The 26,708-nt window shown below is 53.1% G+C and overlaps 2 protein-coding genes across 7 annotated transcripts in view; one reads left to right on the top strand and one right to left on the bottom strand.

The window, feature by feature from the left end:
- On the bottom strand, nucleotides 1-11,020 carry FKRP (fukutin related protein). 4 transcript variants are annotated; one of them, XM_077847710.1, is made up of 4 exons: nucleotides 10,984-11,014; nucleotides 9,379-9,436; nucleotides 4,550-4,582; nucleotides 1-3,759 (listed from the first exon to the last, which is right to left on the bottom strand). In XM_077847710.1, the coding sequence occupies exon 4, from the start codon at nucleotides 3,718-3,720 to the stop codon at nucleotides 2,233-2,235; it is 1,488 nt and encodes a 495-aa protein (XP_077703836.1). In that variant the 5' UTR covers nucleotides 3,721-3,759; nucleotides 4,550-4,582; nucleotides 9,379-9,436; nucleotides 10,984-11,014; the 3' UTR covers nucleotides 1-2,232. The 4 variants fall into 4 exon arrangements, with proteins under 4 accessions (XP_077703836.1, XP_077703846.1, XP_077703820.1 ...); XM_077847720.1 differs by lacking the exon at nucleotides 10,984-11,014 and adding an exon at nucleotides 10,213-10,479; XM_077847694.1 differs by lacking the exon at nucleotides 4,550-4,582 and having other exon boundaries at nucleotides 10,984-11,020.
- Nucleotides 10,636-26,708, top strand: part of STRN4 (striatin 4) — a 26,880-nt gene continuing 10,807 nt past the window's right edge. For 2 of the 3 annotated variants that reach the window (XM_077847622.1, XM_077847631.1), the window contains exons 1-6: nucleotides 10,636-10,930; nucleotides 18,928-19,031; nucleotides 19,548-19,621; nucleotides 20,667-20,745; nucleotides 23,078-23,275; nucleotides 25,342-25,483. In XM_077847622.1, the coding sequence (XP_077703748.1) occupies nucleotides 10,649-10,930; nucleotides 18,928-19,031; nucleotides 19,548-19,621; nucleotides 20,667-20,745; nucleotides 23,078-23,275; nucleotides 25,342-25,483 (879 nt within the window). In that variant the 5' untranslated portion in view covers nucleotides 10,636-10,648. Of the gene's footprint in view, nucleotides 10,931-17,978; nucleotides 18,097-18,927; nucleotides 19,032-19,547; nucleotides 19,622-20,666; nucleotides 20,746-23,077; nucleotides 23,276-25,341; nucleotides 25,484-26,708 lie in introns of all 3 variants that reach the window. The other variant, XM_077847640.1, reaches the window with a different exon arrangement.

Here is a 26,708-nt window from a genome sequence, read left to right on the forward strand (position 1 = left end):
TTATTTTTATATATATTTTATATAATAAATAAAGTAATTAAATGAATATATGTGTGTGTGTATATATATATATATATATATATATAGCATATCAATGAAGAAACCACACCAACAATTTCTAAATAAAACAAAATGATCGCATGATTTCAGAATGATTTGAGCATCAGCTTATGTTCTTGGCAAACAATTTAAAGAAATATATATATAGAGAGAGATCGTTTCCATTCTTTAGAGAATAAAAAAAGACATATTTAAACGTTTTGATGCATATATTGACGTATATATTAATTTCTATCACCGTGCCAGTTGCAAAATATTTTGAATATCAACATCCTTCATGAATGTCCAATGGGACATTTTAAAACTGTATGTGACAAGGGACAATGCTCTAGTGTGTGGAGATGCCTTGCTTATTAGGACATCTCCATCCCTGGGCTATGCCTCCCAAGAGCCAAAAGCATCTCCCGGTCACAGTGATAACCCAAATCATCTCCATATGTTTCCAGAATGCTCCATGGAAACCCAACAGTCCCTGGGAGCCATTTGCGGGGTCCAGTGGCTAAAAACAGAGGTTGTGTCCTAAGAAGTTGGCCTTTGGAAGTGAGCCTCAGGAGCTTGGGCCAAATTTGCATTCATCTTCTCCTGCTGGTCTGCAAAGCCTCCTCCTCCAAGGGCTTCACATTTCTGCAATATCACCCATCCCCCCAGCCCAAGCTATAGGTTTGAAGAGGCAGTGACTTGCCTAAGATCACACAAAATAAGTGGCCATTTCAGGAGTCAAACCCAGGCTTGATTCCTGACCCTTTTACCACTCAAGTGACTCACGGCATCCCTATGGGGTAAACGCTCATTATCCCCATTTCCCAGTGCAAAGCTGAGGTTCAGAGAGGCAGAGTCACTGCCTCTCAGTTTTCACTGAGAGAAAGTGGTAGCACTGGGTTTTGACCCCAGGCCTCTCCCACCTCAGAGCCTGTGGTTCCAAAAGCTAGGGTGTCCACAACCAGGGGGTGTGTGGGACAAGTCACTGAGATGAGCCAAGTAAAAAATGTCCATATTTATTTTAAATTTTAAAATGGAATAATTTAGGCCTCATTACTAATCTATAGAATGATAGCAGTACCTGTATATAATTTATAAGTAAATACACATATTCAGGATACTTGCCCAAAGAGCATTTAGCCTTAGGTGCATGATCACAAAAGACAGGCCATCATGGCTTCATCTGCTAGGTAGTATGGCCTCCTGGGGCCCAGTCTCACAGACCATTCTGAGACACCTGTATAGTATCCAACTTAGTGTGGGCTCCAGACTGCTTGGGTTCAGGTCCCTGCTCTGTCACTTCCTAAGCTGTCTGGCCTTGGGCAAATGACTACCATTCTGGTCTCAGTTTGCTCATCTGTAAAATGGAAATATGATCAACCAGTTAATCTGTGTGGAACACTGAGAAAGTGCCTGGCACACCATATGGTGCTGAGTAACGTGCGTTATGATTACCATTTATCCCGCCTGGCAAGTGGGCTACTGGGTGCAGAGAGCTAAAACAATGAGGTAACACAGTTATAGGGAGTAGTGGGTCGGGCATCCAGGACCCGGTTCCTAGCCAGAGCTGCGGCTCAGGGCTGAGCTTCTTTCTCCTCCTCTGTAAGATGGAGTTAAGAGCAGCATGCACCTCACAGGGCTCTCCCAGGAGGCAAGGAGGTCGCACTCTGGAAGAAGGGATATAGTCATCCTGTCCCGCCAGGTACAGGGGATTAGAGAAACCAAAGGCTCAAGAGTTAGGAAAAGCTATGGGCGCTGAGGTCCCGCCAAAGCGGGACGAAGGCGCCCTCTAGTGGCGGAAGCAACCCGAGCAACCAAAAGTCCTGTGGGCTCTTTGTGATCTGACACTGCAAGGGCGAGCAGCGGTTCCTGGGGGGGGTCCCACGCACCTTGAAATTGGGGCTCTCCCTCAGGCCCGAGTAACCTGTAAGTGGTAGAACTGGGGTTTTAATCCGGCAGTCCGGCCGCAGCACGTACACCTTCTCCTCTTTACAAAACTGTCCGTGCTCTAAATCAAACCCAAGTTCTTGGGAATCTTGGGCATGGCACGTCTTCGACGTCCAGGACCGTGCTGGGCCTCGCAGGGCAGCTTGGCATCCCCGGCCCGCCCATCGAATGCCAGCGGCACCAAAGCAAAGGACCGCTCCCCGAGCATGAGTGTTCTCCAGACCCCAGGAGCGGGGCCCTGGAGCCTCAGCCACTTCCTGCCAAACTCAGGAGCGACGGGTTGGGGTACTCGGGGTTCTCGATGACCCCAGGGCCGAACTTGAGCTCCAGGAAGCGACGGTAGTTGTTAGGCGCCTGCGCCACGAAGCCAGCAAAGGACAAGGGCACGAGAGGCTGCAAGAAGTGCTCGGGGAACTCGACATCCTGCCGGTGGTCCAGCCACGTGTCCTTGGTCATGACCCCGTTGCGGGGGTAGAAAGGCCACAGGTCCACGTGCAGATGGTTGCTCTCGCTGTACTGCACGCGGAAGAAGTCGCCCTCCACGGCCTTCTCCCACACGAAGCCGCGCTCGTCCACCACCGAGCCGGCCTCGGCGCCCCGCAGCTGCTCGCAGTTGCCCACGTCCTCCAGGTAGATCCCCAGGTCCACGTCGTAGTCCCATGGGATGATGTCCCCGTGGCGGGCGGCCCCGAGCAGCGAGCCACCCTCCAGCCAGTAGCGCACGCCCGCCGCCTCCAGCACGCCCACCACGTAGCGGGCGGTCTCGCGCAGCGCGCGCAGGCAGCACGGGGGCGTCCAGCGCTCCTCGTAGAGGTAGGCCGGCGTGTCGCCCACCACCGTCCCGAAGCAGCGCGGGGTCTCCTTGTTGCACCCGAACCACTCGAGGCGCCCGCCTTCCCCGCTCACCAGGCGGATGCCCAGCGCGCGCAGCAGTGCCGCCCGCCGCGCGCGCCCCTCGCGCTCTGCCTTCCAGCGCGCGTGGGCCGTGGCCAGGGGGGGCTGGCGCGCCGCGCCGAAGGGCAGGTCCAGCAGCTGCACCGCCCAGCCGCGCAGGGCCGTCTGCAGGAAGAGGCCGGTGCCCATGGGCCGGGCTAGGGGCGCCGACAGGTTGAAGAGGTCGCGGGCGCGCAGGAGCACCACGGCGTCTCCGTCCAGGGCATCGCAGCGGAGCGCGGAGGGGGCCGGGCCGTAGCGGGCCGTCCACTCCCGCAGGCTGACGTTCAGGGCCAGGCACCGGGCAGGGTTGGCCGAGGCGACGGGGGCGGCCACCAGGCGTGCCCCTCCCGCCCGGAGCACCTCCACCATGCGCTCCAGCTGGCCCGGTGTGTCGGCTCTCGCCCCGTCGGGCACCAGAGCCACGAACTCAGTGGCCACGTAGGTCTCGGGGCGCGAGGCCGCGACGGGCCGGTCCAGGGCGGGCTGGAGCAGCGCCAGGCGGACGTTGGGAACGCGGGGCAGCGCCAGGGGCGGGTAGGGGAGCGTGTCCGCGGCCACCACCACCGGCTGGGCTGCGTCCTGCTGCAGGAAGGAGTCCACCAGCTCAGGCACCGCGTTGTCAAAGGCCTCGAACTCCCGCACCAGGACGGTGACACGGGGGCCGCCAGCAGTTCCACGGCGGGGACCCCGGGCCCGGGAGTTCCTGGGCTGGTGCTGCAGCCAGGAGACATAGAAGAGGACCAGGAGGTTGAGTGTGATGGCGGCTGCCAGGGCAGCCTGGCAGCGGGTGAGACGCATGAGGCCAAAGACCGGCCCTAGCTGGGCTTCCAGGGCATCCTGGGGAGGAGGGGAGAACGAAAGGAGGGGCTGGAGCTGGTTGTCAGAAGCCTCCTAACCCCCCCCCCCCCGCCCCCCTTCCCATCCTCAGCACAGCCCTGGCCCTTCTCTCCAGCCCTTTCTCTATTTGGTTTCAGCTCTGATTTCCCCTCCTCCAGGAAGCCCTCTCTACCTCCCATCCATCCACTTCCTCTGGGCCCCCTTCAGCTCCTTGGGTTGTCCCACCCATAGCCATTTCTTCACGGGGACAAGTCTGTATCCTCCCACTGGGCAGGTCCTGAGCTTTTCTCAATCACCCCTGGGTCCCTAGTTTCACCGAGCACAGAGCCTGGTGCTTGGCAAGGTTTTGTCAAATCTTCTTTCTTGTTCAATTGCTCCTAATCTTTATCCTTTTCTTTGTCAACTTCTCATTCATGTTTGGGTTCAGTTATAAACGCCCCACTCCATTCCCAGGTCTCAGTTTGCGCCTTCTGCTCTCCCTCCTCCTCCAGGAAGCCTCCCTACCCCCATCTCTCTCTCCTGTCCCTCTCACACCTTGGCCCTTGCTCCAGGGTCAGGCTGCAGCCTCAGCATAGCCACCAAGCCCTCCCCCCCACTGTCCCCTTCTCATTTCCTCAAATCCTGTGCCATCTGGCCATCTCTTTCCTGATGGTCAGCCAGATAGTTTTGATTTTTCAGGACAGGCTAGAAATGTTTTCTTAAATCACAATTATCCCAATTTTAAATATTGGCCACTAATTAAAACAAAACAAAACAAAACAAAACAAAACATGGAATGGGTCAAACTTACAGAAACAGAAAATGGAATGGTGGTTGCCAGGGGCTGTGGGGAGGGGAAAATAGGAGTTGTTTAATGGATATAGATTTCCAGTTTTGTAAGATGAAAGACTGTTTTTTGCACGATAATGTTGAATACACATAACACTATTGAACTATATACTTAAAAATTAAGATAAGTTTTGGTTTGTGTATTTTATCACAACTAAAAAAATTTTTTTCTTTTTTTTTCCTTTTAAAGATTTATTTTTTTATTCATGAGAGAGAGAGAGAGAGAGGCAGAGACACAGGCAGAGGGAGAAGCAGGCTCCACGCAGGGAGCCCGATGCGGGACTCGATCCTGGGTCTCCAGGATCAGGCCCTGGGCCGAAGGTGTCGCTTAAACCGCTGAGCCACCCGGGCTGCCCTCTTTATTTATTTATTTTTTTAAAGATTTATTTATTTATTTATTTATTTATTTATTTATTTATTTATTTATTTATTTTTTAAAGATTTATTAAAAAAAAATAAAAAATAAAGATTTATTTATTTGAGAGAGTGAGCAAGTGAAAGCAAGGGGAGGGGCAGAGGGAGAGAGAATCTCAAGTAGTCTCCCTGAGGAGCATAGAGCCCTACCTCCCTACCTTGGAGCCCCTTTGGGGCTCGAGCCCATGACCCTGAGATCACCACCTGAGCTGAAATCAAGAGTCGGATGCTTAACTGACTGAGCCACCCAGACACCCCTAAATTGTTTTTGTTTTTTTTTTATTACTGTGATGAGTACTGGGTGTTATATGTAAATGAGGAATCACTAAATTCTACACTGGAAACCAATTTTACCATGTGTTAACTAACTAGAATTTAAATAAAAACTTGAAATAAAAAAGTACTTTGAATGCTAAGTCCTATCAAATAATAAATAATTTTTTTTTTTATAATAAAAAATTTTTTAAGAGGTGTTGGCAGCCTCTTTTGCGAAGGGGCTTCGGGCCACAGGGCATACTCACCCTTCCTTCATCAGCAGCACTCCTGAGCAACCCCTAGATGGCGCTGTCTCCCTGTCCCCATCACAACTTGAAGCTCTGGCTGGCCTCTAGCATGGGAGGTATGACTAACACTCCCCAGCTCTGAGCAGATACTTAAAAAAAATTTTCCCCATGAAGGATTTCCATAGGTTTCTACTCCTCCCAGAAAGGGGGACAATAGAGACCCAGCTAATCTTCGTACCTCCTAAATACTTCTGACCACAGCACCACCTTCCATCCTGGTCCACCCAGATCCCCACTCTGCCTCCCCTGGTTTCCTGATCAAGTCTGCTCCTCATGGTAGCCAGAGGGTCTTCATAAAGCACAAACCTGACCTCTCCCTCCCTGCTTGGAACCTGACATGGCTACCCAGTACCCTGAGGCAAAAGTTAAATTTCTTACAACCTCCCACAAGGCCTTGGGTGACCTGTCTCCTGTTGGCCCCCCAGTCCAGCTCCATCTCCTGCGACCTGTCAAACTCTGCCTAAACCACCTTGGACTCTTCCTCAGATGTTATTTCTAGGCCTTTGTATATTCTGTTCCTTCTGCTTAGAAGAATCTTTGCCCAAACACCGCTTCTCCCCATGTCTTTTTTCTCCTGGAGAACTACTTATGCTTTACCACTCAGTTCTGGTGCCTCCTCCCCCAGGAAGCCCTTCCGGAACCCAAGGCTGGGTCAGAAGTCCTCTGTGGGATCTTGAAGCCCCTGGGCTCCCAGTCCCAGCCCTGCCCATTCTGACTGGGCATCATCTGGGGATGGGTCGGTTGGCTTCACTAGGCGGTGAGACCTGGGAGGGTAAAGCCAGGGTTCCTGGATCACCTCTATGTTCCTAGCACATGGGTGGGCACTCAAAGTGCACCTGGTGAAAAACTGATCCCCAAGATCAGGGTTCTCAGAGTCTACAGGGCCTCAGGTTCCTGAAGTCAAACTGTACTACAACTCTGGGCCCCGGATCTTCCTGCCTCCTCTTCCCGCTGCCCTTTACCAGGAATGCCCTCCTACCTCTCTTCACCCATCCCAGGCCTGCTTGCCCTTCTCTGACCCAGCTTGGCTGACACTCAAGAATCTGAGTTGCACTTTAAAAGCAACTTCTTAATCTTTGGAATCACCTTCTGGACCTTAGATTGATTCTTCCTTCCTTCACTTCTTCCCTCTCTGTGGAATGTTTATGACATGCCAGGCACTGTTCTTGGCTCTGGAGACTCAACAGTGGACACATAGCACGCAGAGACAGACAGCAACCCTGACCTCCTATTACTGTGGGGGGAGGGATCTTTGGAACCATAGAATCTTCAGGGCCTTAAAAATTTTAGAATCTTAGAGCTTATGTATACAGAAACATAGGAGACCACTGATGATTCTAGAATCTTCTAAAGATTCTAAATAAACCAGGTGCCTGGATGGCTCAGTTGGTTTGACATCTGCCTTCAGTTCAGGTCATGATCCGAGGGTCCTGGGATGGAGTCCTGTGTCAGGCTCCCTGCTCAGCGGCGGGGGGGGGGGGGGGGGGGGGGGGCTGCTTCTTTCTCTGCCCCTCTCCTGCTTGTGCTCTCTCTCAAATAAATAGATAAAAATCCTTAAAAAAAAAAGATTCTAAAGACACCATATTCCTGCTCTGCCCTCATCCCCCCTCCCCCTAGACTGTTCCCCACTCAGCGCCCAGAGAGATCCTGTTAAAATTCAAATTAGATCCTGTCCTGCATCTGCTGAAACCCTTCTGTAGCTCATAACACAAAGGAAAAGCCAAAGTCTTCACCAGGGCCCATAAGGCCCTGCATGATCCCCCACCCTCTCCTGCTGACTTAGCTTCTGCCACACTGGCCACCAAACCGCAGTCTTCAAATACTCCCAGGACACTATGGCCAAAGCGCTGGCTGTTCCCTCTGCCTGGATGCCAACCCCCCCCCCCCCCCCCGCCCCTTCTGTATCTGCAAGTCTCCTCCCTCATGGCCTTCAGGTCTCTATTCAAGTATCACCTGTCCAGTGAGCCCTTTCTTTGCCCACATTTTTTTTTCTAAAGATTTTATTTATTTATTCATGAGAGACACATAGAGAGAGGCAGAGACATAGGCAGAGGGAGAAACAGGCTCCCTGCAGGGAGCCCGATGCAGGACTCAATCCCAGGTCCCCAGCATCATGACCTGAGCCAAAGGCAGACACTCAACCACTGAGCCACCCAGGTACCTCTGGCCAGTCTTTTTCAAAATGCATCTCCCTATCACTCACATATTTCCTGTGCCCCATCCCTGCATTTTTCTCTCCAAGTCTTTACTGTGCAAATTTTACTGTTTTGTTCCCTGCTATATACTCAGAGTACACCTCAGTGCCTGGCACATAGCAGATGCTCAATCAATTTGTATGGCATGAATGACTGAATCCAGTTGTTCAGATGGGGAACCTGTGGCTCAGAGACAAAGGATGCAGGGAAAACCCAGGTCTCTATCTCCCACGTTCTGGCTCTCAGCATGTTCTGTCTGGCTGCTTCTGGGCCACGAGGTGCCCAGCAGAACAGAGGACAGAAACTGGGTCCTCAGAGACCAGAGGGTATGATAGCCAGACCAACAGATGAGGGCAGTTTCCACATAAGAAAAAGAAAGGAATCATCTAGTACCCTGACAATGTTGGACTTGGCTTCCTCAACCACAAGGGCTCAAAATGCCTTTATTGAGGAAAAGTGGATGAAATGATGATTTTGAAGGTCCAAATATTCTATGTGTTTCTGCACCACAATAGGATGGTAATAGCAACAATTCTAGTTGCTCATAACATGCCAGATCCCTTTAATCTTCAAGTTATTAAGTTATTTATTTATTTTTTTAATTCATGAGAGACACAGAGAGAGAGGCAGAGACATAGGCAGAGGGAGAAGTAGGCTCCCCGTGGGGAGCCTGATGCAGGACTTGATCCCAGGACCCTGGGATCACGACCTGAGCTGAAGGTAGAGGGTCAACCACTGAGCCACCTAATTAGGCATCTCTAATCTTCAAGTTCTGATCACTTATTTATTTTTTATTATTTATTTTTTTAAAGATTTTATTTATTTATTCATGAGAGATACAGAGAGAGAGGCAGAGACACAGGCAGAGGGAGAAGCAGGCTCCATGTAGGGAACCTGACATGGGACTCAATCCCGGGGCCTCCAGGATCACACCGTGGGCTGAAGGCGGCACTAAACCCCTGAGCCACCAGGGCTACCCCTGATCACATTTAAAGATGGGGAAAAACCAGCACAGACAAGTGAAGTCACTCATTCAAAGTCACATAGCTGGGAAACGGTGGACTCAGGATTTGACCCACAAAGCTGGCCCCCAGTCATGTTTTCAACCAATAAACTCTGCTGTCTTTCTTGGGTCCACTCAGACAGCCCAGCTCACTGTCTACCTTCAGTGAGTATTCTGCAGCCCTAACCCGATAGGTGCTTTTCATCAACTCAACCAACAGACAGATATTTCCTAAGTACCCTCTGGGCCAGACCCTGTGTTCTGGGGACAGGGAGAGAGCGAGGCAGTCATTGGGCAGGCCCTCCACAGAGAGGAAGACAAAAACCACAAACACACACCTTACAGATAGGTCAGGAAACCAGAGAGGGGTGTGAGAGAGAAAAGGTGGTCCGGGGAGGAGAGGACAGTTAAGCTGAGACTTTGTCTCTGTTCCCCACAAAACAATATAAAAGGATCCAGATTCACTTGAGGCCTAGGTTCACCTGGCCCGAGTGCTGCTCTAGACTGAGCCTTGGCTGCTCCATCTGTGGCATGGGAACACGACAGGCAGAGAAAATGAGCGACGTGGGGAGGGCAGTTTCTACACGAGTGCTGGTGACACTGAGGAACTTCTTACCTCTGAGGCTGCTGTGGGAGCTCCGGGTGGGTGGTTCCAGCCCAGCTCAGCTGCATTGCTGAGGGAACAAGAACCAGAAAACCCCAAATCAGCCAATTTTGCACAGGAGAGTATGATTTCACCTTACCTACAAAAGTGGCAATGAGAAGATCAGAGAATCTTTTCTCTTGTTCCATAAGCTCACCTACCATCTGGAGTGTCTCGGGAATGGGTGGGAAGGATGTCAGTTATCATAACGACCTATAACCATCCCCTTCTTATGAATGTGTCCAGAAAGGTGGGGCTAGAAGTAACCAAAGCTGTTACCATGACAACCACAACCCCTTCCCTAGACATACTCCATCCTGAGACACAATCCTAAAAGGTCCCATACCTTGGTGAGCTTTGCTCTTAGGGTTTCTGGAAGGGGAGGACTGCCCATGTTACCATAGTAACTAGGGGTTAGCTTTTCCCCATTTCCACCTCCTGGTCCAGGCCCTGTAACCATAGCAACCACTCCTCAGCAGAGCATCTTCTCCTCTAAATAAAAACACCTGGTTGGTTTGGTCCTGGCTCTCACGATGAGAAGGAGGGGGATGGTTACCATGGTAATGCCAGCTGGGTGGCTAGGGGGAGGGGTTGGGAAAGAGGTGTTCTCTCAGCAAGTCAGCGTCCCTGGGGCTAGGGTCCTCTCTACCTGAGCGCTAGGTGAGGTTGCCATAGTAACCAAAGAGCCGGTAGGGGTGGAAGGACCACCAGGGACTTAGGTTACCTTAGCAACCTCCTCCTGGTGCAGGGACGGGAGAGGTTTGGCGCTCCATTGCCACAAAGGGGAGGGTTACCATGACTACCGACCTGAGCCAGGAACCAGAGAGGATGGGGCCATTGCTGAAACCACCCCTGGTGGTCGTCCTTTCTTTCAGGGGGACAGTGGCAAGGAGAGTGACATTTGGGTCTGGAGGGGGTTGGAACGAAGCCGGAGGAGAGGGGGCGGAAAGCGGCTCTTCCCAAAGTCCTGCTCTCCCCCCGGCGCGACCCTCGCTCTGGGCCTGGGTCTCGTTAGCCCTCCTCGCGGCCCGCGCCTCCGCCCCGCCCCTTCCCCCCGCCCCCGCGCGCGCGCTTCGGGGTCGACCCGGGTGGGCGAGGCGCGTGCCCGGCCACGTTCCCATCACCGCCCCCCCGACCGGCCCCCGCCGAGCGCGCGCGCGGGCGGCGGGGGGGGGGGGGGCGGTGGTACGGCCGCGCAGGCGCGCGAGGCACAGCGGGCGCGCGGGCCGGCCCCGGGGCCTCCATGATGGAGGAGCGAGCGGCCGCCGCGGTCGCCGCCGCCGCCTCCTCCTGCCGCCCGCTCGGCTCTGGCGCGGGCCCCGGCCCGACCGGGGCGGCCCCGGCCTCTGCCCCTGCCCCGGGGCCCGGCCCGGCTGGTAAGGGAGGCGGCGGCGGAGGCAGCCCCGGACCTACGGCGGGCCCCGAGCCCCTGAGCCTGCCCGGCATCCTGCACTTTATACAGCACGAGTGGGCGCGCTTCGAAGCGGAGAAGGCCCGCTGGGAGGCCGAGCGCGCCGAGCTGCAGGTGAGCGCCGCCCCGGGACCCCCGACCCCCCGCCCGGCCCGGCCCGGCCTCACCCGCCGCCGCCGCCGCCGCCATCTTGGAGCAATGGCCGCCGGGACGGCCGGGGGGGCGGGAGGGGACCGCGACCGGCCCGGAGACTGAGTGAGGGGCCGTCCGAGGGGGGTCCTGAGGGCGCCCGGCGGCTCGAGGCGGGAGCGGGGCCCCACAGGCGGGAGGATCCGACCGGGACCGGCCGAGAGGAGGGGCGCAGGGGACCCGAGCCGGCTGAGCGGGAGTGGGAGTGAGCGGACCGGCAGACGCTCCCTGGAGAGGAGCCCAGGACTCAGCGGAGGGTGGTGGGAGGACTCGGGGGGCCTTGTTGGGAGCGAGCAAAAGCCCGAAAGGTGCCGCGGGGCTCCCACCCCGTCCCCGAGCAGGTGAGGGGTTAGAGGTGGAACCTGATGGGCTTTGGGTGGGAGAAAGGGGGCGTCGGGGGGACTTGGGAGCCGCCGAGGGCGACAGTGAGTCGAGTGGGGAGAGGAAGTCAGGGAGCCTGGGACGGGGTGCGTTTCGGAGCACTTGTCCGGGGTTGGGGGGAACTGGAAGATGGCTGTATGAGCACTTGGGATGAGAGAAGGGCCTCGAGGGGTCCCGGCAGGAAGATGTGTGTCCTCCCCTCTAAGGAAGGAGGAAACTTTGGGGAGCCCTGGCATGTGTGGCTATGGAGTGCAGGCGGGAGGGGTACCGGGCGAGGAAGCGTAGATAGGGCCAGGACTTGCTCCAGGAGCCTGTATGGAAGGGCTGCAGAGCTGAAACTCCAGTCTGAGGGGTGTGGAGGAGTGCGGGGTGGGGGGGAAGGCCTTGAGATGGAGCTGTGTGTAGGATGCCTGGTGGAGAACTCTGGACTGGAGTGCGGTGCTGGCCAACGTGGAGATAAGGGGCCCCGGGCTGGAGAACAGGACTCACAGTGGGGGATACCTGGAGGATGGCAGGGCAGCATTTTGCAGAGCAGGCAGGCAGTGTTGAAGAAGCATCTCAGGACTCTGAGAGAGGATGTGTCTGCAGAAGGTTCCCATGGTTTGTGGAGTAGCTTGGGAGAGGAGTGTGCCCTGAGATGAAGTTTATTAGAGGCTGAGGAGTTGGGCTGGATTTCATGACCTTGAGAAGTGTGGGTCTGCTTGCAGAATGGGTCTGCTTGCAGAGTTTCGGGAGGATGGGGCATCAGAGTTGTGAGGATTTAAAGGGATCCAAGAATGGGCCCTGAGGACTCTGAGGGTTCCTGGGCTGGGGTATAATTAGCAGAAACCGGTATCAACTTCTAGCAACTCAGTTTTCTCCTTCTGGTTCACAGCTTCCTGTCTAGTTGATATGGGGGCACCAAATAAATAACTTAAAAATTTTGTCCAGAGGATGAATGAAGAGACATTCCATAATTCTCCCCCTCCCTCCCCCACCAGGGATCTTAGCTGTGTGATAGCTGAGGCTTAGCATTGAGGTAGGAGAGGAATCCTTATGTAAGTACCCCTTACTTTTGTGTTCAACTCTGTTCCCAGAGCTCTTTCCCAGCATACATCCAGCTAGATCTCAGTACCTCATTATGGAGACCGGGCAGGTGTCATAGTCCTCACTCAGCAGTAATGACAGCAGCTGTTTATTGAGCACATATGCAGTGCCAGGAACTGTATGAAGCACTTTAGATACATGGTATCATTTAATCCTTCTAGGATGGTGAGTGATCCTATTCCCCCACCCTTGCTTTTTGAGAAAAGAATCAGAAGAGAAAGGGAGGCTCTGAGAGAGAGAGACAGTCTGTGATTGCTCTACGATCACAGCCCGTGGGTGGCAGGGCTGCTAGCCCATTCTCCATACCTCTCTGCTGCCCAATACAGATGAGGAAAATGTTCCACAGAAGCCCAGTGCCCTCTTGAGAGTCATCCTAGACAACAGTCATAACTAGACCTGGGATTGAATCTTGGTCTCTGGGACTTTATGCCAGTGTACACTGCAGCACCCACCGTACCACCTTCTCATGTTTGAGACTAATGAAAGAAAAGCTGTGGGGTAGCCCAGGTGGCTCAGTGATTTGGCACCTGCCTTTGGCCCAGGGTGTCATCCTGGAGACCCAGGATCAAGTCCTGCCTTGGGCTCCCTGCATGGAGCCTGCTTCTCCTTCTGCCTCTCTCTCTCTCTGCATCTGTGAGTAAATAAATAAAATCTTTTTTTTTTTTTTTTTTTTAAAGAAAAGTTGTATGTTTATCCAGCGGCCCTTCTTGGAGTGTGAGAGGAACTTGTAGATAGCACCCAGTTAGGCTGTCCCATGTCTAGGCTGCCACATCACGTGTTTTATACTTTTGTTTTCCTTTTGTTCTGTCCCATTAGTGGAAATGCAAAGGTCTCAGAAGTATGTGCATATGTACATATATATGTGTGTATGAAAAGAGAAAGCTCTCTCTCTCACTTTGTCCCTTTCCTGCCCTTTTTTCCCCTAAGATTTTATTTATTTGTTTGACGGAGAGCATAGGTGGGGGGAGGGGGGAGGCTGGAGATCCCAGCCTGGGATCATGATTTGAGCTGAAGGCAGATGCTTAACAGATCAGCCCCCCAGCCCCCCCACCTTCCTGCTCTTCTCTGTAACTGTTACTGCTAGAAAAGTAGTTCAGCTCTATGTGTAAAATATGAGGTCACCTACATATCATTTTGTGACTTTTTGACATACTTGTTTCTCGTGTCACATACTTGTTTCTCATGTCTTGGTATTCCTTTCCTATCAGCACAGAGAGCTTTCTTACTGTTCTTGATCACTATGTTTCACCTGCTGTTTGTACCATAGCTCTTTTAGTTGACCCTTGCTGATCGGCTTTCAGCTTCTTTCCAGCTTTTCCCCCATCAGAAATGGCTGCGGTGAATATCTTTATATTCCCATGTGGGTATAAAGCAGAATAGGTGGGTGGAATGGTAGAAAGCTATGTTATAAAATGGTGATTGGTTCTGCCACGTTGCCCCACAGTTCCACACACTCCCATCAGCGGCACCTCTTTTTACACACCTTTGCCCGAACACTTACTACTTACAGAGGTGTGACTTCTCTTGTGAGACCCTTGAAGGCCGGGTCTGTGTCAGACTTTTGTGAGGAACCCTGAATACCTTTTCTCCAAATAGCTGAGTATAGCTCTTCTTGGCACAGGACCAGCTGTGCAGTCAATGCTCCCAGTGAGTGTGTGTGTCGGGGGGATGGTAGAAAAGGCAGCTTCTTGTGAGGTTCTGCCAAGAGGTACCCAGAGATCGGAGCAGGGAGGTGGTATAGATGCAGTCTAACAGCAGGACTTTTGTCAGGTGCCGGATCCTGAGAAGCCCGCAGTGTGGTTTCTGCCCTTCAGAGACCTCCAGGCTAACAGAGGAGGCTAGTTTGCACCAGAGGCTGCAGAGAACTGTGCACGCTCACCCGCAAATGGGGTTATTTGGCTGTGTGGCTCTGCTCGAAGCACAGTGATCACTTTAAGAAAGCATAAGGGATGCCTGGGTGGCTCAGCGGTTGACCGTCTATCTGCCTTTGGCTCAGGATGTGATCCTGAGATCCAGGATCGAGTCCCATGTCGGGCTCCCTGCAGGGGGCCTGCTTCTCCCTCTGCTTGTGTCTCTGCCTCTGTGTCTCTCATGAATAAATAAATCAATCTTAAAAAAAAAAAAAAAAGAATAAGATTTTTTAAAACAGAAATATAAGTTAAAGTCATAAATATTTCCGATTTTATAGATATGTATGTTACAAATTTAAGGTAAATGAACACGGGACAAGCACAAAAGATCACGTACAAACCCTATAGAGTTTATAGATCTCTGGCGCTTCTGGGGAGGGAAGCTCCCTGAGGACAGGAGGAATGTCTCAGGGGAATCTCAACTGGACATTCATATAGGAGCAGCGATAGGGAGATGTGGTGAGCATGATGGGGGCAGAGAAGGTGTGGAACTGGCCCCTCCCCCACTGCCAGCCTCACTAGGGGCTCTGAGGGATCCAGTGGGGAGTCATCCCTGCCAGGAGCCTCTGGCCCTGGGGCAGGAAGAGTGTAGGAGTTATAGGGCTAGGTGGGTCCAGAAGGGAAACAGACAGGACTAGGGGCTGGCACAGAAAGGTCAGCAGCAGGATGCAGAGAAGCATCCACTCCTGGGAGGACTGAGATGCTAAGGCTTCTTGGAGAGGCTTTGCGGTGCTGCCTGGCCGGGGAGATGGAACAGCCGCAGGAGAGGCGGCAGCCGTGTCTGTGCACAGTTCTGGGGGTGTGTGTGTTCTAACAGTCTGGCCAGAGGGAGTGGCGATGGGTGGATATGGTGGGTAGAGAACTTCCAGATTCTGGGCTTACCTGCCAGCCCACCATGGCACTCCTAGATCAGGCAGTGGGGCTGCTGGCATTTTTGGAGGTAGGAGGAACTGGCCGCCAACACTTCCCCTTCCAGTGGGATTCCACCAAGTTGGTTCACTTCAACCACATGTTTCTGGTTCTCTCTTTTCCCTTCTTTGCCAGGGGAGCTGGAAAGGGGACAACAGAGCAGAGTATGCTGAGCCAGGTTCTTGCACCACAATTATTAGGAGAAGGGAGATCGGGTCTTGCGTGGTGATAGCAAGGAGATAAAGGGGCCAGGCTGAACAAGTGTGAGGGCCTGGTATGTTCTTGACTTCCCTTTCTTCTCCACGCAGACGGAGTCACCAGTGTTATCAGTCCTGCTTCCTTATTACCTCAGATCCACCAACCCATTACTCCTTCCTAGTCTGGGCCACTGTCATTTCTTCTCAGGATTTCTGGGACCGCCTCCTGTGACTGACAGGTCTTTAGCTTTTTGGGCATGCGGTGTCCCCCTGACACCCCAGCCATCAGTTCTCCACAATATAACTGGAATTGTCTTTGTAGCAGGCACCGATTACGTCTCTCCTTTGCTTAAAACCCTTCTGTGGCTTCCCCTTTGCTCTTAGGACAATTCTCAAACTCTAACCTGACCTGCGGTCCTTTCTTGGGCCTACAAGCCTCTCTGCCTTTCCTCACTAACCCTGTTACACGTTCTCATGCCACTGTTCTGGCCTTTTTAGCGTTCCTTAAGCCTGCCACACAGCTCTTGTCTCTGTCCTCTGCCAGCAGCACACTCCACTCCCCTGGCCAACTTCTAACAGCCTTCAGGTCTTGGCTGAACTGTGCTTCTTACCTCCAGGAGTGGGTTGGTTGTCCCTCCTCCCATAACATCCTTTGTTCCCTCACCGTGCCTCATCACACCATGTGTTGGTTGTTGATGTCCCTGCCTGTCCCTTGATGTACTGAGAGCTTGGGGGGGGTGGGGAGCAGGAACCATTCATCTTCTCCATTACGCTGCCAGTGCCTCATGCAGGACCTGGCTGTCACAGGCAGTCACTTGTGCTGGATACTGAATGAACGTAGGCGTTCAGCAGGATGTACCTGTGCTGGCAAGTAGAAGGCTCACTATGGAAGCCCCAGAGGATAGCGAGAACAGTGAGGAGGTGACTTGGGGCTTAGGTTTGGTGGTTGGCTTTTTCTTCCCCACCTCTCTCCCCACCTTCTATTTTTTTAAAAGATTTTATTTATTTATTCATGAAAGACACAGAGAAGGAGAGAGAGAGAGAGGCAGAGACACGGGCAGAGGGAGAAGCAGGCTCCATATAGGGAGCCTGACATGGGACTCAATCCCCGGTCTCCAGGATCAGACTCTGGGATGAAGGTGGCACTAAACGCTGAGCCACCAGGGCTGCCCCTATTTTTTTTTTTTTTAAGATTTTATTTATTTATTCATGAGAGACAGGGAGAGAGGCAGAGACATAGGCAGAGGGAGAAGCAGGCTCTATGCAAGGATCCCGATGTGGAACTCAGTCCTGGGACTCCGGGATCACGCCATGAGCCAAAGGCAGACGCTCAACCACTGAGCCACCCAGGCATCCCTCTCCTCGCCTTCTAAAGTGACTGGACAGGGCAGATTTGGGTGGCTGAGAAGATACACAAAGGACAGAGATTCAGACTTCCAAGATGATGACCACGTGTGAGTCCACCTGTCTGGTCTTAGGTGTTTATGGATATATGTGTTGATTTAAAGTGTATAGAGAAAAAAGTGTTCAGAAGGGGGCGAAGGTCCCATTCCCTCAACAGACAGATGGGTTTTTTTTTTCCACCCACGCCATACCTGGTGACATATGGTGATCTGTTCATTCTTTATCCCACCCTCTCCTCTGGAACATGTACCTTGTCTTATTTAGTGCTATATTCCTCTTTCTGCAGCTGTACCTGATACACAGTTGGGGCTCAGTAAAAAATCAGTGCAGTAAACAAATGAGTGCATGATACTTTTGTCTTATATCAATGCACATTTATTCCTTTTTATTTTTTTGAAAGGCAGCCTACATTGCAGTTATACCTGTAGGCTACATCCTCGGAAGTGGACCTGTCGGGACAAAGGGAATGTGCATTTAACATTTTCATAGATGTGGCCAAATTGCCCTCCGGGAAGGATGTGTTGATTTATGACCCCATCAGTGGTATATGAGCATGCCCGTTTCCCTAGTCCTTGGCCAGTGCCAGGCATTAATTAGCACATGCTCAGTTCTCAGCTAACCTAAGGGAGACACCTGGTCCCTGGAAGAGGACCAAGGTGTTAGTAGGCGTGTGGACAGAGCTGTGCTGTAATCCCAAATGCACGGGGCAGGTAGGTCCCCCGGGCCCCTCGAGCCTCAGGGAGAGGGAGAGCAGTGTGGGTGGGCATCTGAGAGACTGCCGAGAACTTACAGTCCTGGAGCTGGGCTTTGAGAATGGGCACGGCCTGGAAAAGGTGTCTGTGGTCAGACCCGGGGCTTCCAGTGGAGCATTGAAGTTCCCCAACTAGCATGTGATATTTGGGGATTGGCTCCAGGAAGATGCAGCTGCCTGTGGGGCAGGAGGCCTGTAAGCCACAGACATCTCTGCTTGATGGGTCTTGGGTCTTAAAGAACTGGGCCCATTTCATCGTTGTGGAAGAAGAGACAGGGAGAATAAAAATAATAAGAGGTAGGAGCTGGCATTTATTAGCCCTTCTTCTGTGCTAGGCCTCGGACTGAGAAGAACTTAACACATGAGGGGCAGGCACTCTCGTGAGCCCCATTTTCTAGAAGGGGAAATGGAGGCTCAGAGAAGGCTGATGACCTGCCTAAGATCATGCAGCAAGTAAGTGGCCGAGCCCGGCCTGGAGCACAGGCTGTCCCAGCCTGTAACAGTGGAGCACTTGGGGAGAAGCCAGGGTTGAGCCCTGCTCTTAGGGCTTTGGCACAGGACTTCTGGAACATGGTCAGGGGCCAGGATCCTGCCTCGAAGGCCGTTGGCCCAGTGTCTCCAAAAGACCTGTTGACAGACCAGAGCAGACTGGGGCAGCCCATGCCAGCAGACGGTGTGAAGTGGTTGGCAGGGGCCCTGGGTCATGTCTGTAGCATGTCTTGCTCACCCTGGGCAGACTCCAGTGGGACGCTTGGTCCCCATGGTGGGGGTTGGGTGGTAAAGCTTTTGCATTGGAGCGGGAGCTGAGCTGAGCCGCCCACTCTTGTCCCTAAGCTCCCGAAGTAGCTTCCTACGCCTCCCAGAGACAGATGCTCTGGTAGAAATAGTGAGACACCACCTCCAGCAGCAACCTAGAGGACAGCACCTGCCTTAGGGTGGGGGAGAAGGAGCCTAGGCTCTTCACGCCTACCTCTCCACCTTCATCCCCGATCCGACTTCTCCCCCAAAAGGCAGGGGCCAAGTCACCCCTTTTAATTTCAAGGCTTAAGGACTCCTCCTCAGCTCTTTCATGGTGGGTCACATGGCAGGGGACTCTGGAAACAGATCCAGCATGCCCTGTCACTGCTCCATTGAACCCTGGCTCAGGGTCTTCACGCCTGAAGAAGTGGCTGCTGCATGTCATTGTGGGAATAGGGGCTGGAGCTGATTGTCCTTATGTGAGTGAGGGACACACCTAAGTGAACCTGAGCCCGGCTGTCCTCCTGTTCCCTTCTGTCCCCCCAGGCTCAGGTGGCCTTCCTCCAGGGAGAAAGGAAAGGGCAAGAGAATCTCAAGACAGACCTGGTACGGCGGATCAAGATGTTGGAATATGCACTGAAACAGGAGAGGTGAGTCCTTTTGAGAAGGCAGGCCTGAGTGGCAGGGTTTGGAAGCTGGCTGCAGTGCCTTCCAGCCTTGGGAGGTTTGCAATCCAATGTTCTCTTCCCCATTGCCCATCACTGTCTGATCGTAGCAGAGAGGGACAGAACAACACACAGTAGGTGGAATTCAGGATAAAGGCTAAGGACAATATTTATCATGATGGTGGCTCTCACTGTATGCACATTGCCTCATTGACCCTGTTGAGCCACCTCGTGGGTACAGGTGAGGCTTCCAGAGGGTGAGGATGTCTTCAGGGACCCCTGGAGCTGGGATAGCACCCCAGGCTGCCTGACTCCAAAGAGTGGATTCCTTATAATGCCATGTGTGGTGCCTTTTCCACCAGAACTGCTTCTTCACAGCAGGGGGGGAGGTGACTGCTTCATCAGGACTCGGGGAGGTTCTGGGATCTGGGATCCCTGAGGTGAGTGCTGGCCCTGTATACTCCTCTGCGTCTGTCACCTATTAATAATTTGCTCTTTTAGGGCCAAATATCATAAATTGAAGTTTGGAACAGACCTGAACCAAGGGGAGAAGAAACCAGAATTGGCAGAACAAGGTACCCACCCTCATATCTGCCCAACTTGGGCCCTCCATCCCCCACAACAGAAGTCAGTGTGATGGAGTTGTGCAGAGTTGGGCCACCTCTTTTTTACTTTGCTCCGCAGTAAGCTGACTTGGCTGGAGGGGGTGCTGGGGAGGATTTGAGCTTCACTCTCAGTTCCCCTCTTCAGGGGCTACTCTGTGGGGCCCTGACTGGGAAGGGAGCTAGCTAGTGTGAAGTAGGCCAGTCCTGCCTGCTCTCCCTCTGTGAAATAGATGGACACTGTCCTTAATGTTCTAAGCTCCTCGGAAGAGGGCTCTGTTCACCACCAGGTTGGTAGGGCAGGTGTTCCAGGTAGAGGGACACGTGTACAGAAGCATGGCGACATGAAAGAGGGTGGTATGTTAGGAGACGGAGGAGTTGGAACAGGTGGGTGGTGCAGTGGAAGTGAGGGGCTGGGCGACCCGTCAAGGCCTTTCAGGGCCAGTTAACAGTAATGTTCTTTACGTCAGACCCCTCCCACCAACAGGAGTCCCACAAAGGCAGGGGTCTTTGTTACTATTGTAGCCTGGATACCTAGCTGGGTGCTTAGTAGATACGATGCCTGATAAGTAGTTGATGAACAAAATAAACACAATCTCATTTAATCTTCACAATCCCAAGAGCTAAGTGCTGTTAGTATTAACTAGTATTCTCAGAAGAGGAAGCTGAGGCTTAGAGAGGTAAACCAACTTGCTCCAGTTCACACAGCTGGTGAGTGGCAGAGTTGTACTCGAAGTATAGAGTGTGCTTTGCAGACTTTCTCAGAACGGTGCCAGCTTCCTGTGTGGGAAACTGACATAAGTAGATGGGAGTCTGAAGGTAGTCTGGGAGGTGGTTTAAAGAATCTCAGGAGTCTAGGTAGAGGGTGTGGAGGGGTGCCCTCAGGAAGGGACTTGGTAGGATCTGTGACAGTGACTGATAGTGACTGAAGAGGGTTGGAGGGTGAGGAGGGTGGAGGAGGTGATAGGTACATGGTGCTGCCCTAAGACGGCCTGCCTCCTTTATCTCCATTCTCCAGTCTCCAATGGCCCTGTGGAGTCGGTCACCCTGGAGAACAGCCCGCTGGTGTGGAAGGAGGGGCGGCAGCTTCTCCGACAGTGAGTTTGCAGGACAGGGGGGCTGGGCTGTGTTGGGGAGAAGGACACGTTTGGCTCGGGAGATAAGTCTGAAGACTCCACAGTCCTTCCTGACCCCCCTGGGGGTGGGATGCTGAACTGTCAGGGTTTCTCTTGGCCTGTCTTCTGTGGATGGAGCCCAGCCTGGAGAGGGGGGGGAAGACTTGCTAAGAAGGCAGATGTAGGGGGGCCCTACTCCTGGGAAGTGACCCCAGATATCTCTCACTTTTTTTTTTTTAAAGATTTATTTGAGAGAGAGGGAGGGAGAGAGCTAGAGCAGGCATGAGTGGTGGGGAGGGGCAGAGGGAGAAGCAGACTCCTCATTGAACAAAGAGCCTGATGCAGGACTTGATCTTAGAACCCTCGGATCATGACTTGAGCTGAGAGCAGATGCTTGACCTACTAAACCACCCAGGTGGGGCAGCCCTGGTGGCTCAGCAGTTTAGCGCTGCCTTCAGCCCAGGGCCTGATCCTGGAAACTCGGGATCGAGTCCCACGTCAGGCTCCCTGCATGGAACCTGCTTCTCCCTCTGCCTGTGTCCTTGTCTCCCCGTGCCGCCCCCCCCCCCCCCGCCTCTCCCTCTCTCTGTGTATCTCTCATGAATAAATAAATAAAATCTAGAAAACAAAAACAAAAACCACCCAGGTGCCTAGAAGTCTCTTACTTAAAAGAAAAAAAGGGTAGGGCAACCCTCTTGGTCCCCCCCTCCCTTCAGGAGCTCAGTAAACTTTGTTGCCCACCAAAAACCAAAACAAAACAAAAAACAAGTTATGTCAAATTATTTTTTAGTATTAAAGAGATTTGTGTGTTTTAGAAAACTCGAGAAACATAGGGAAACACACACACATAAAAATCATTCATAATTCCACCACTACCCAGGGAGTCTCACGCACCTGTAAGCATTTTGGTGTCTCTGGTGGGGCCCAGTCTGTGTTTCATAAAAGCAAGCACTCCCCTTCTTGGTGTTTTATACTGCATCATGTTTGCTAAGTGTTATGGACTTCCATATAAGTTAGTTAGGTTGCATCATTTTAAGAACCATAAAATTGCCAGCCACAGGGATAACCATCACTTCCCATAGCCAATCATTTCTTGTGCATTTCATCAAAGATGGTTCTGTAGTATGACAAACATCAGGAAGTTACTTGTCCGTATCCCCAATTTCCTCAAGCTGAATGTCTGGAAGCGCCCTGCTAGCTTGCTGTGTGTGCCAGCAGCAATGACAACAGTTGTAATAGGCAGCACTTGCGAGGTGCCTGTTATGTGCCTGGCCCTGTGCTGAGTGTTTTGCATTCCCATGTGGCAAACTACTAGTATTCCCCTAACAACAGAAGTGCAGGGAGGCCATGTGTTGTCATAAGATGAGGGTAACTGTTAAATGGAGGGTCTTGTGACCTCAAGCAGTCTGTACCCAGAGCCCAGCGTCTTCACCACCATGCTTCTCTGTGTCTCCTCTGGTGAGGAGGAGGAGGCCTTGGCCAAGGGCAGGCACTTGGGACGAGACAGCAGGTGAAGGCAGGTATGCTCCAACATGTGAGGCACAGGCCCAGGGGTCCCAAAGGGACCAGGGCATGGTAAACATAAAAGGCTTCTGAAGGAGCCTCCAGAGGACCAGATACCCACAGATATGCACAATTGATTTTTTTCTCTATTTGTAACTTTCAGACCAGTGCCAGCTAGCTTCCATTATTTTAAATTGTGGAAGTAATAAACGCTCATTTGTAGAAGCGAGTGGAGTAAATTGCAAAGGTTGCTTTTAGATCTCTAATCCCTATTCCGAAGGTTGAAGGTCGAAGGTTTCTGCGAGTGCAGTGAGTATGTATCTTTCCAGGCCTCGTGGGGGCACACTTCAAATATATGTTTGCGTGTGTCCTGTACTTGTACACGTTAGTGCTTTTTTTTTATTTTAACCAACACATGAATTGTGTGGATCACATAACTTATGATTTTTGTTAAGCCATTTATTATGGCCATCTTGGCCCTCTGTCCCTCCTTTATTTTGTGCCTCTGTGGCCCCATCAGTCATTTGCGGCTACAGTCCCCCATGGTGGGCATGTAGCATGGCCCCTGCGGTCTGGCTGTCCATACAGCATCCCCTCTAGCATCTGTGTGACTGCACTGTGCTGGTACATAAAGGCTTCCCCCAGAAATAGACTCGAAAGTGGAGCAGTAAGGTCAGGTTTATGCTTATTTAAAACACTGGCATGTAGTCTTAAGCTGCTTCTCCAAAAAGCCTGTCCCTGTTTGCATCCGCCCCCATTGAATATAAAGAAGCTGGGGAGGCCTGACCCGCACTGGTCTGTCTCCCTGTAGGTATCTGGAAGAGGTGGGCTACACGGACACCATCCTGGATATGCGGTCCAAACGCGTGCGCTCCCTGCTGGGCCGCTCATTGGAGCTCAACGGGGCTGTGGAGCCCAGTGAAGGGGGCCCCAGGGCCACACCAGGCCCCGGGGGCCTCAGTGGCGGTGAATCCCTGCTGGTGAAACAGATTGAAGAGCAGATCAAGAGGTGAGCCCTTGGTGAGCCCTGACAGGTTCGTTCCTCTGCATCCCCTCCTCCTGGTGAAGGCCAGTGTCAGAAAAGCCAGCAGTGCTGCTGGGTTGCCCTGGTGGCTACTTCCTTCCTGGAGTGTATTGTGGGCTGGTTTGCTCCAGAGCCCTCTCGGGCCCTTCATGGATCCCTGGATCCTGTTCTGGGTCCCCCTGTGTGTACCCTCTGTGGCCTCGTGTTCTAGCCGATCTGTGCCACAGCTCATGCCCAGCCCAGATGCCTTCCAGAGGCTCAGGCCTCATGCTGCTTAGCTACTAGAGGCTGACCCTGGGTGGCAAACTGGGGCCTGGCAGGGTGTGAAATGGCCTCCACCCCCCAAGGAGCTTTTCCTTTTTCCAGGTTCCTTGTCTCCTCTGTGGTTACTGGTCAACATAAATAACTTGACAGGTGCTGATGTTCAGCATGCAGAAAAAGGGGGGAAAAAAGAGATGGGGAAAATGGCACGGTTGGGGGAGGGGCACTCTTCATGGAGGTGACATCTGGGCAGAAAACTGCAGGAAATGGGACGGTGAGCTACACAAGTACCAGAAGGAGCATGTTCTAGGCAGAGGGAATGGCGATGATCAGGGTTCCGCTGGGCATGTTCAGGAACCTGTAGCAAGGCCAGTGCGGCTGTAGCAAGTGAGCACATGGGGCTTGTGGTCTGTGGTGAGGCTGAAATCTCAGGAGTCAGATCAAATGGGCCGTAGTGGCCACGATAGAGAATTCGGATTCTACTCTCTGGGTTGTGGGAAGCCCGTGGTTTCGAGCAGGGGTATGACACAATCCAGTGAGCTGGTCGGCTTCGAGGAGAAGCTGTAGGGCAGCGTTGGGAGCAGGAGAGCAGTGAGGAGCCTCCTGTGCCATCCAGGCAAGAGGTGGGGGCTGTGAGCGGCAGGGGTGAGAAGTGGCCAGCCTCTCTCTCCGTGGGTTTTCTTTTTAAAGAAATGAACATAGGGGAGAGGAAGGAAATGAGGGGGTGGCTATGGGGCTTGGTCCAAGTGATGGGAGCATCATCAACTGCAGTGGGAAGGACAAGGAGTGGAAGGGACATCAAGGGGCTGCAAAGGGCAGGTGGAGTTTGTTGTGCTGGGTCGCCCCCAGGACACGTGATAGGAGCCAGCCTGGAGCGAGCTGGGTGGGGCTGGACTCCAAACTCACCTCTAGGTCACCAGCATGCAGGTGGGATTTGAAAGCTAGAAGCGACAGCAAAGGAGGCTGAGCTCGTGCAGCCAGTATTGAGGAGGAAACCTGAGTGGTGTCCAACAGCAGAGTACAGACCTGCTTCGTAGCCAGAGGCTGTGCACATGGTGGCTGGGAAGGGAGTGCCGTATCTGGCAACCTGGAGGAGAGATGTGTCCTCCAGGCAGTAACCACATACCTGGGCAGTTGACAAGAACTCTAGGGCATCGACCTAGCAGCAAGAAAGGAGGATGTTTGCATTTATCTAAACTCTGAATTCCACCCACTTTTCTACCCTGGACTCAGGTTTGGCAGATATCTCCTTTGTTAAAACATATTATCCAGAGTCGTTAGGTAGTCGGCCAGGAGTGGAAACAGGAGGCCATCTGTCAGTCCGAGGGTACAGGCTTATTGGCGGCAAGGCTGGCAATAGGGACACAATCATTTGCACAGTGACTGGTTCCTCTTTCCTGCTGGGTATGTCTGCCACTCGCCTGACCTGTGCCTGTGGTTTGCCCGGGCTGTGGGAAAGGGGGCTGCTCAGTCAGTGGTGCATACTCCATCCAACTCTCCTGACTCCGTATGTGCAGGCAGATGTGTGGTGGGGTGGCAGCTCAGAGCTCAGTAGTTGGACCCAGTGCGTGGTCCAAGTGAGGGTGGTCAGGTCTAGGTGAATGAGGGTCAGGTGGAGGCCGGGATTGGAGCCCTGTATGTGATCAGAGTCCAGGCTTCTCTGAGGTCACAGTGGGCTCAATCCCCTTGAGGGCTGGGTCCAGGCTCTGGCCATGGTGATTTGGCACCTTCCTATCCGAGCTCTGTCACCTGGCAGGACTAATACCCCTTTGCCCCCCTGTCATGGGCAGGAATGCGGCAGGCAAAGATGGCAAAGAACGCCTGAGTGGTTCGGTGCTGGAGCAGATCCCCTTCCTGCAGAATTGTGAGGACGAGGACAGTGACGAGGACGATGACCTGGACAGCGTACAGCACAAGAAGCAGCGTGTGAAGGTGCGCTTCCCTCCCCTCCCGCCTCCAGGGGGCCACCTGCTTTGTGGATCAGCTGCAAATAGTGGATCACCTATGGGTGCTCTTGGGGCTCCCTTTGTGGCATGGTTTGTGTGTGGCCTGACCCTGTCCTTTCCCAGGGTCCTCATCCCCTCTCCAGCCAAGCCCTGCCTCAGTACTGTGTCACCTACACTCCTCCTGTCTTCTTCCATCTTCCCTTCAGCTTTCACATTCTTTCTGGAGAGACCTGAACTCCAGACTGGGCCAGCCATGCACTGCCCTCTCACAGCCCTCTCTCTTGGCCTAGCCTCATCGTGGTCGCACAGAGATATTTTTGGCATGGTTGTGGCTCTCTGTCTTCTCCTTCAGTAGATTGTGAGCTCTGTCAGGCAGGGACTGCAGGGGTTTCCTTGATCTTCTCTCCCCAGCACCTAGAGTGGATGTGGCAGGGCCCTGGCCCCAGCCTGGGGCCAGGTTGGGGTCCCATGGGGGACTTTGTAAGTGCAAGTGTCCAGTCTGCTCTTGTGTCAGGGCCTAAGCCCAGGGCACTGCCTTCAGGGTAGAGTCCAGGTCTCAACTTGGCTTCATGGTAATGGCTCCCACCCCATTTAATTAACCCTTGCTCCTCAATTTTCCGAGCCACTGTGCTCCTGCCATTTTAGCAGCCCTAACCTCAGGCAGGGCCTGGACTCCCCTATCTGATAAACGCCACTTTGGGCATTTGTGGGTGTTGCTCTGTGCCAACAGCAACGATGCGGAGACAGAGGTCCGGTCCCTGGTGTGGGTGAATGTGTGGCCAGCGGCATGCCCATGCGGGGGGGCCTCTGTGTGGGCTTCCCATCAGAACCCCTCCCTGCCTCCTACAGGTAGCACCCCTCCTCCAGGCAGCCCTTTCTGACCTCTTGCCCACCCTTCCTCCCCTTCCCCTGGCAGAGTTGGAGCCATCTGGACCCTGACCGCCCCAGGCCCTCCCTGCCTGCTGTCCCCATGGCTGTACAGGACTAGCTCTGTCTTGGCTGCCGCTCTGTCTCCAGTGTTCCCGTTTGGCTCAGCCCAGGGTCCCGCCTGGCGTGGGCTCTCAGGGAGTGCATAGAGCCAGCACACTAGAGCTGTGTTACAGGAAATAGGGATGGCCCTGAGACCCTATTGGGATTTTCACTCCTCTCTCAGCTCTTACTGCATCTTCCTCTGGGAAGCCTGCCCACCCCTCTCTGCTCCTCTTAGCAGA

This window comes from Canis aureus, chromosome 1 (genome assembly GCF_053574225.1).
Source record: "Canis aureus isolate CA01 chromosome 1, VMU_Caureus_v.1.0, whole genome shotgun sequence".
Lineage (NCBI taxonomy): Eukaryota > Metazoa > Chordata > Mammalia > Carnivora > Canidae > Canis > Canis aureus.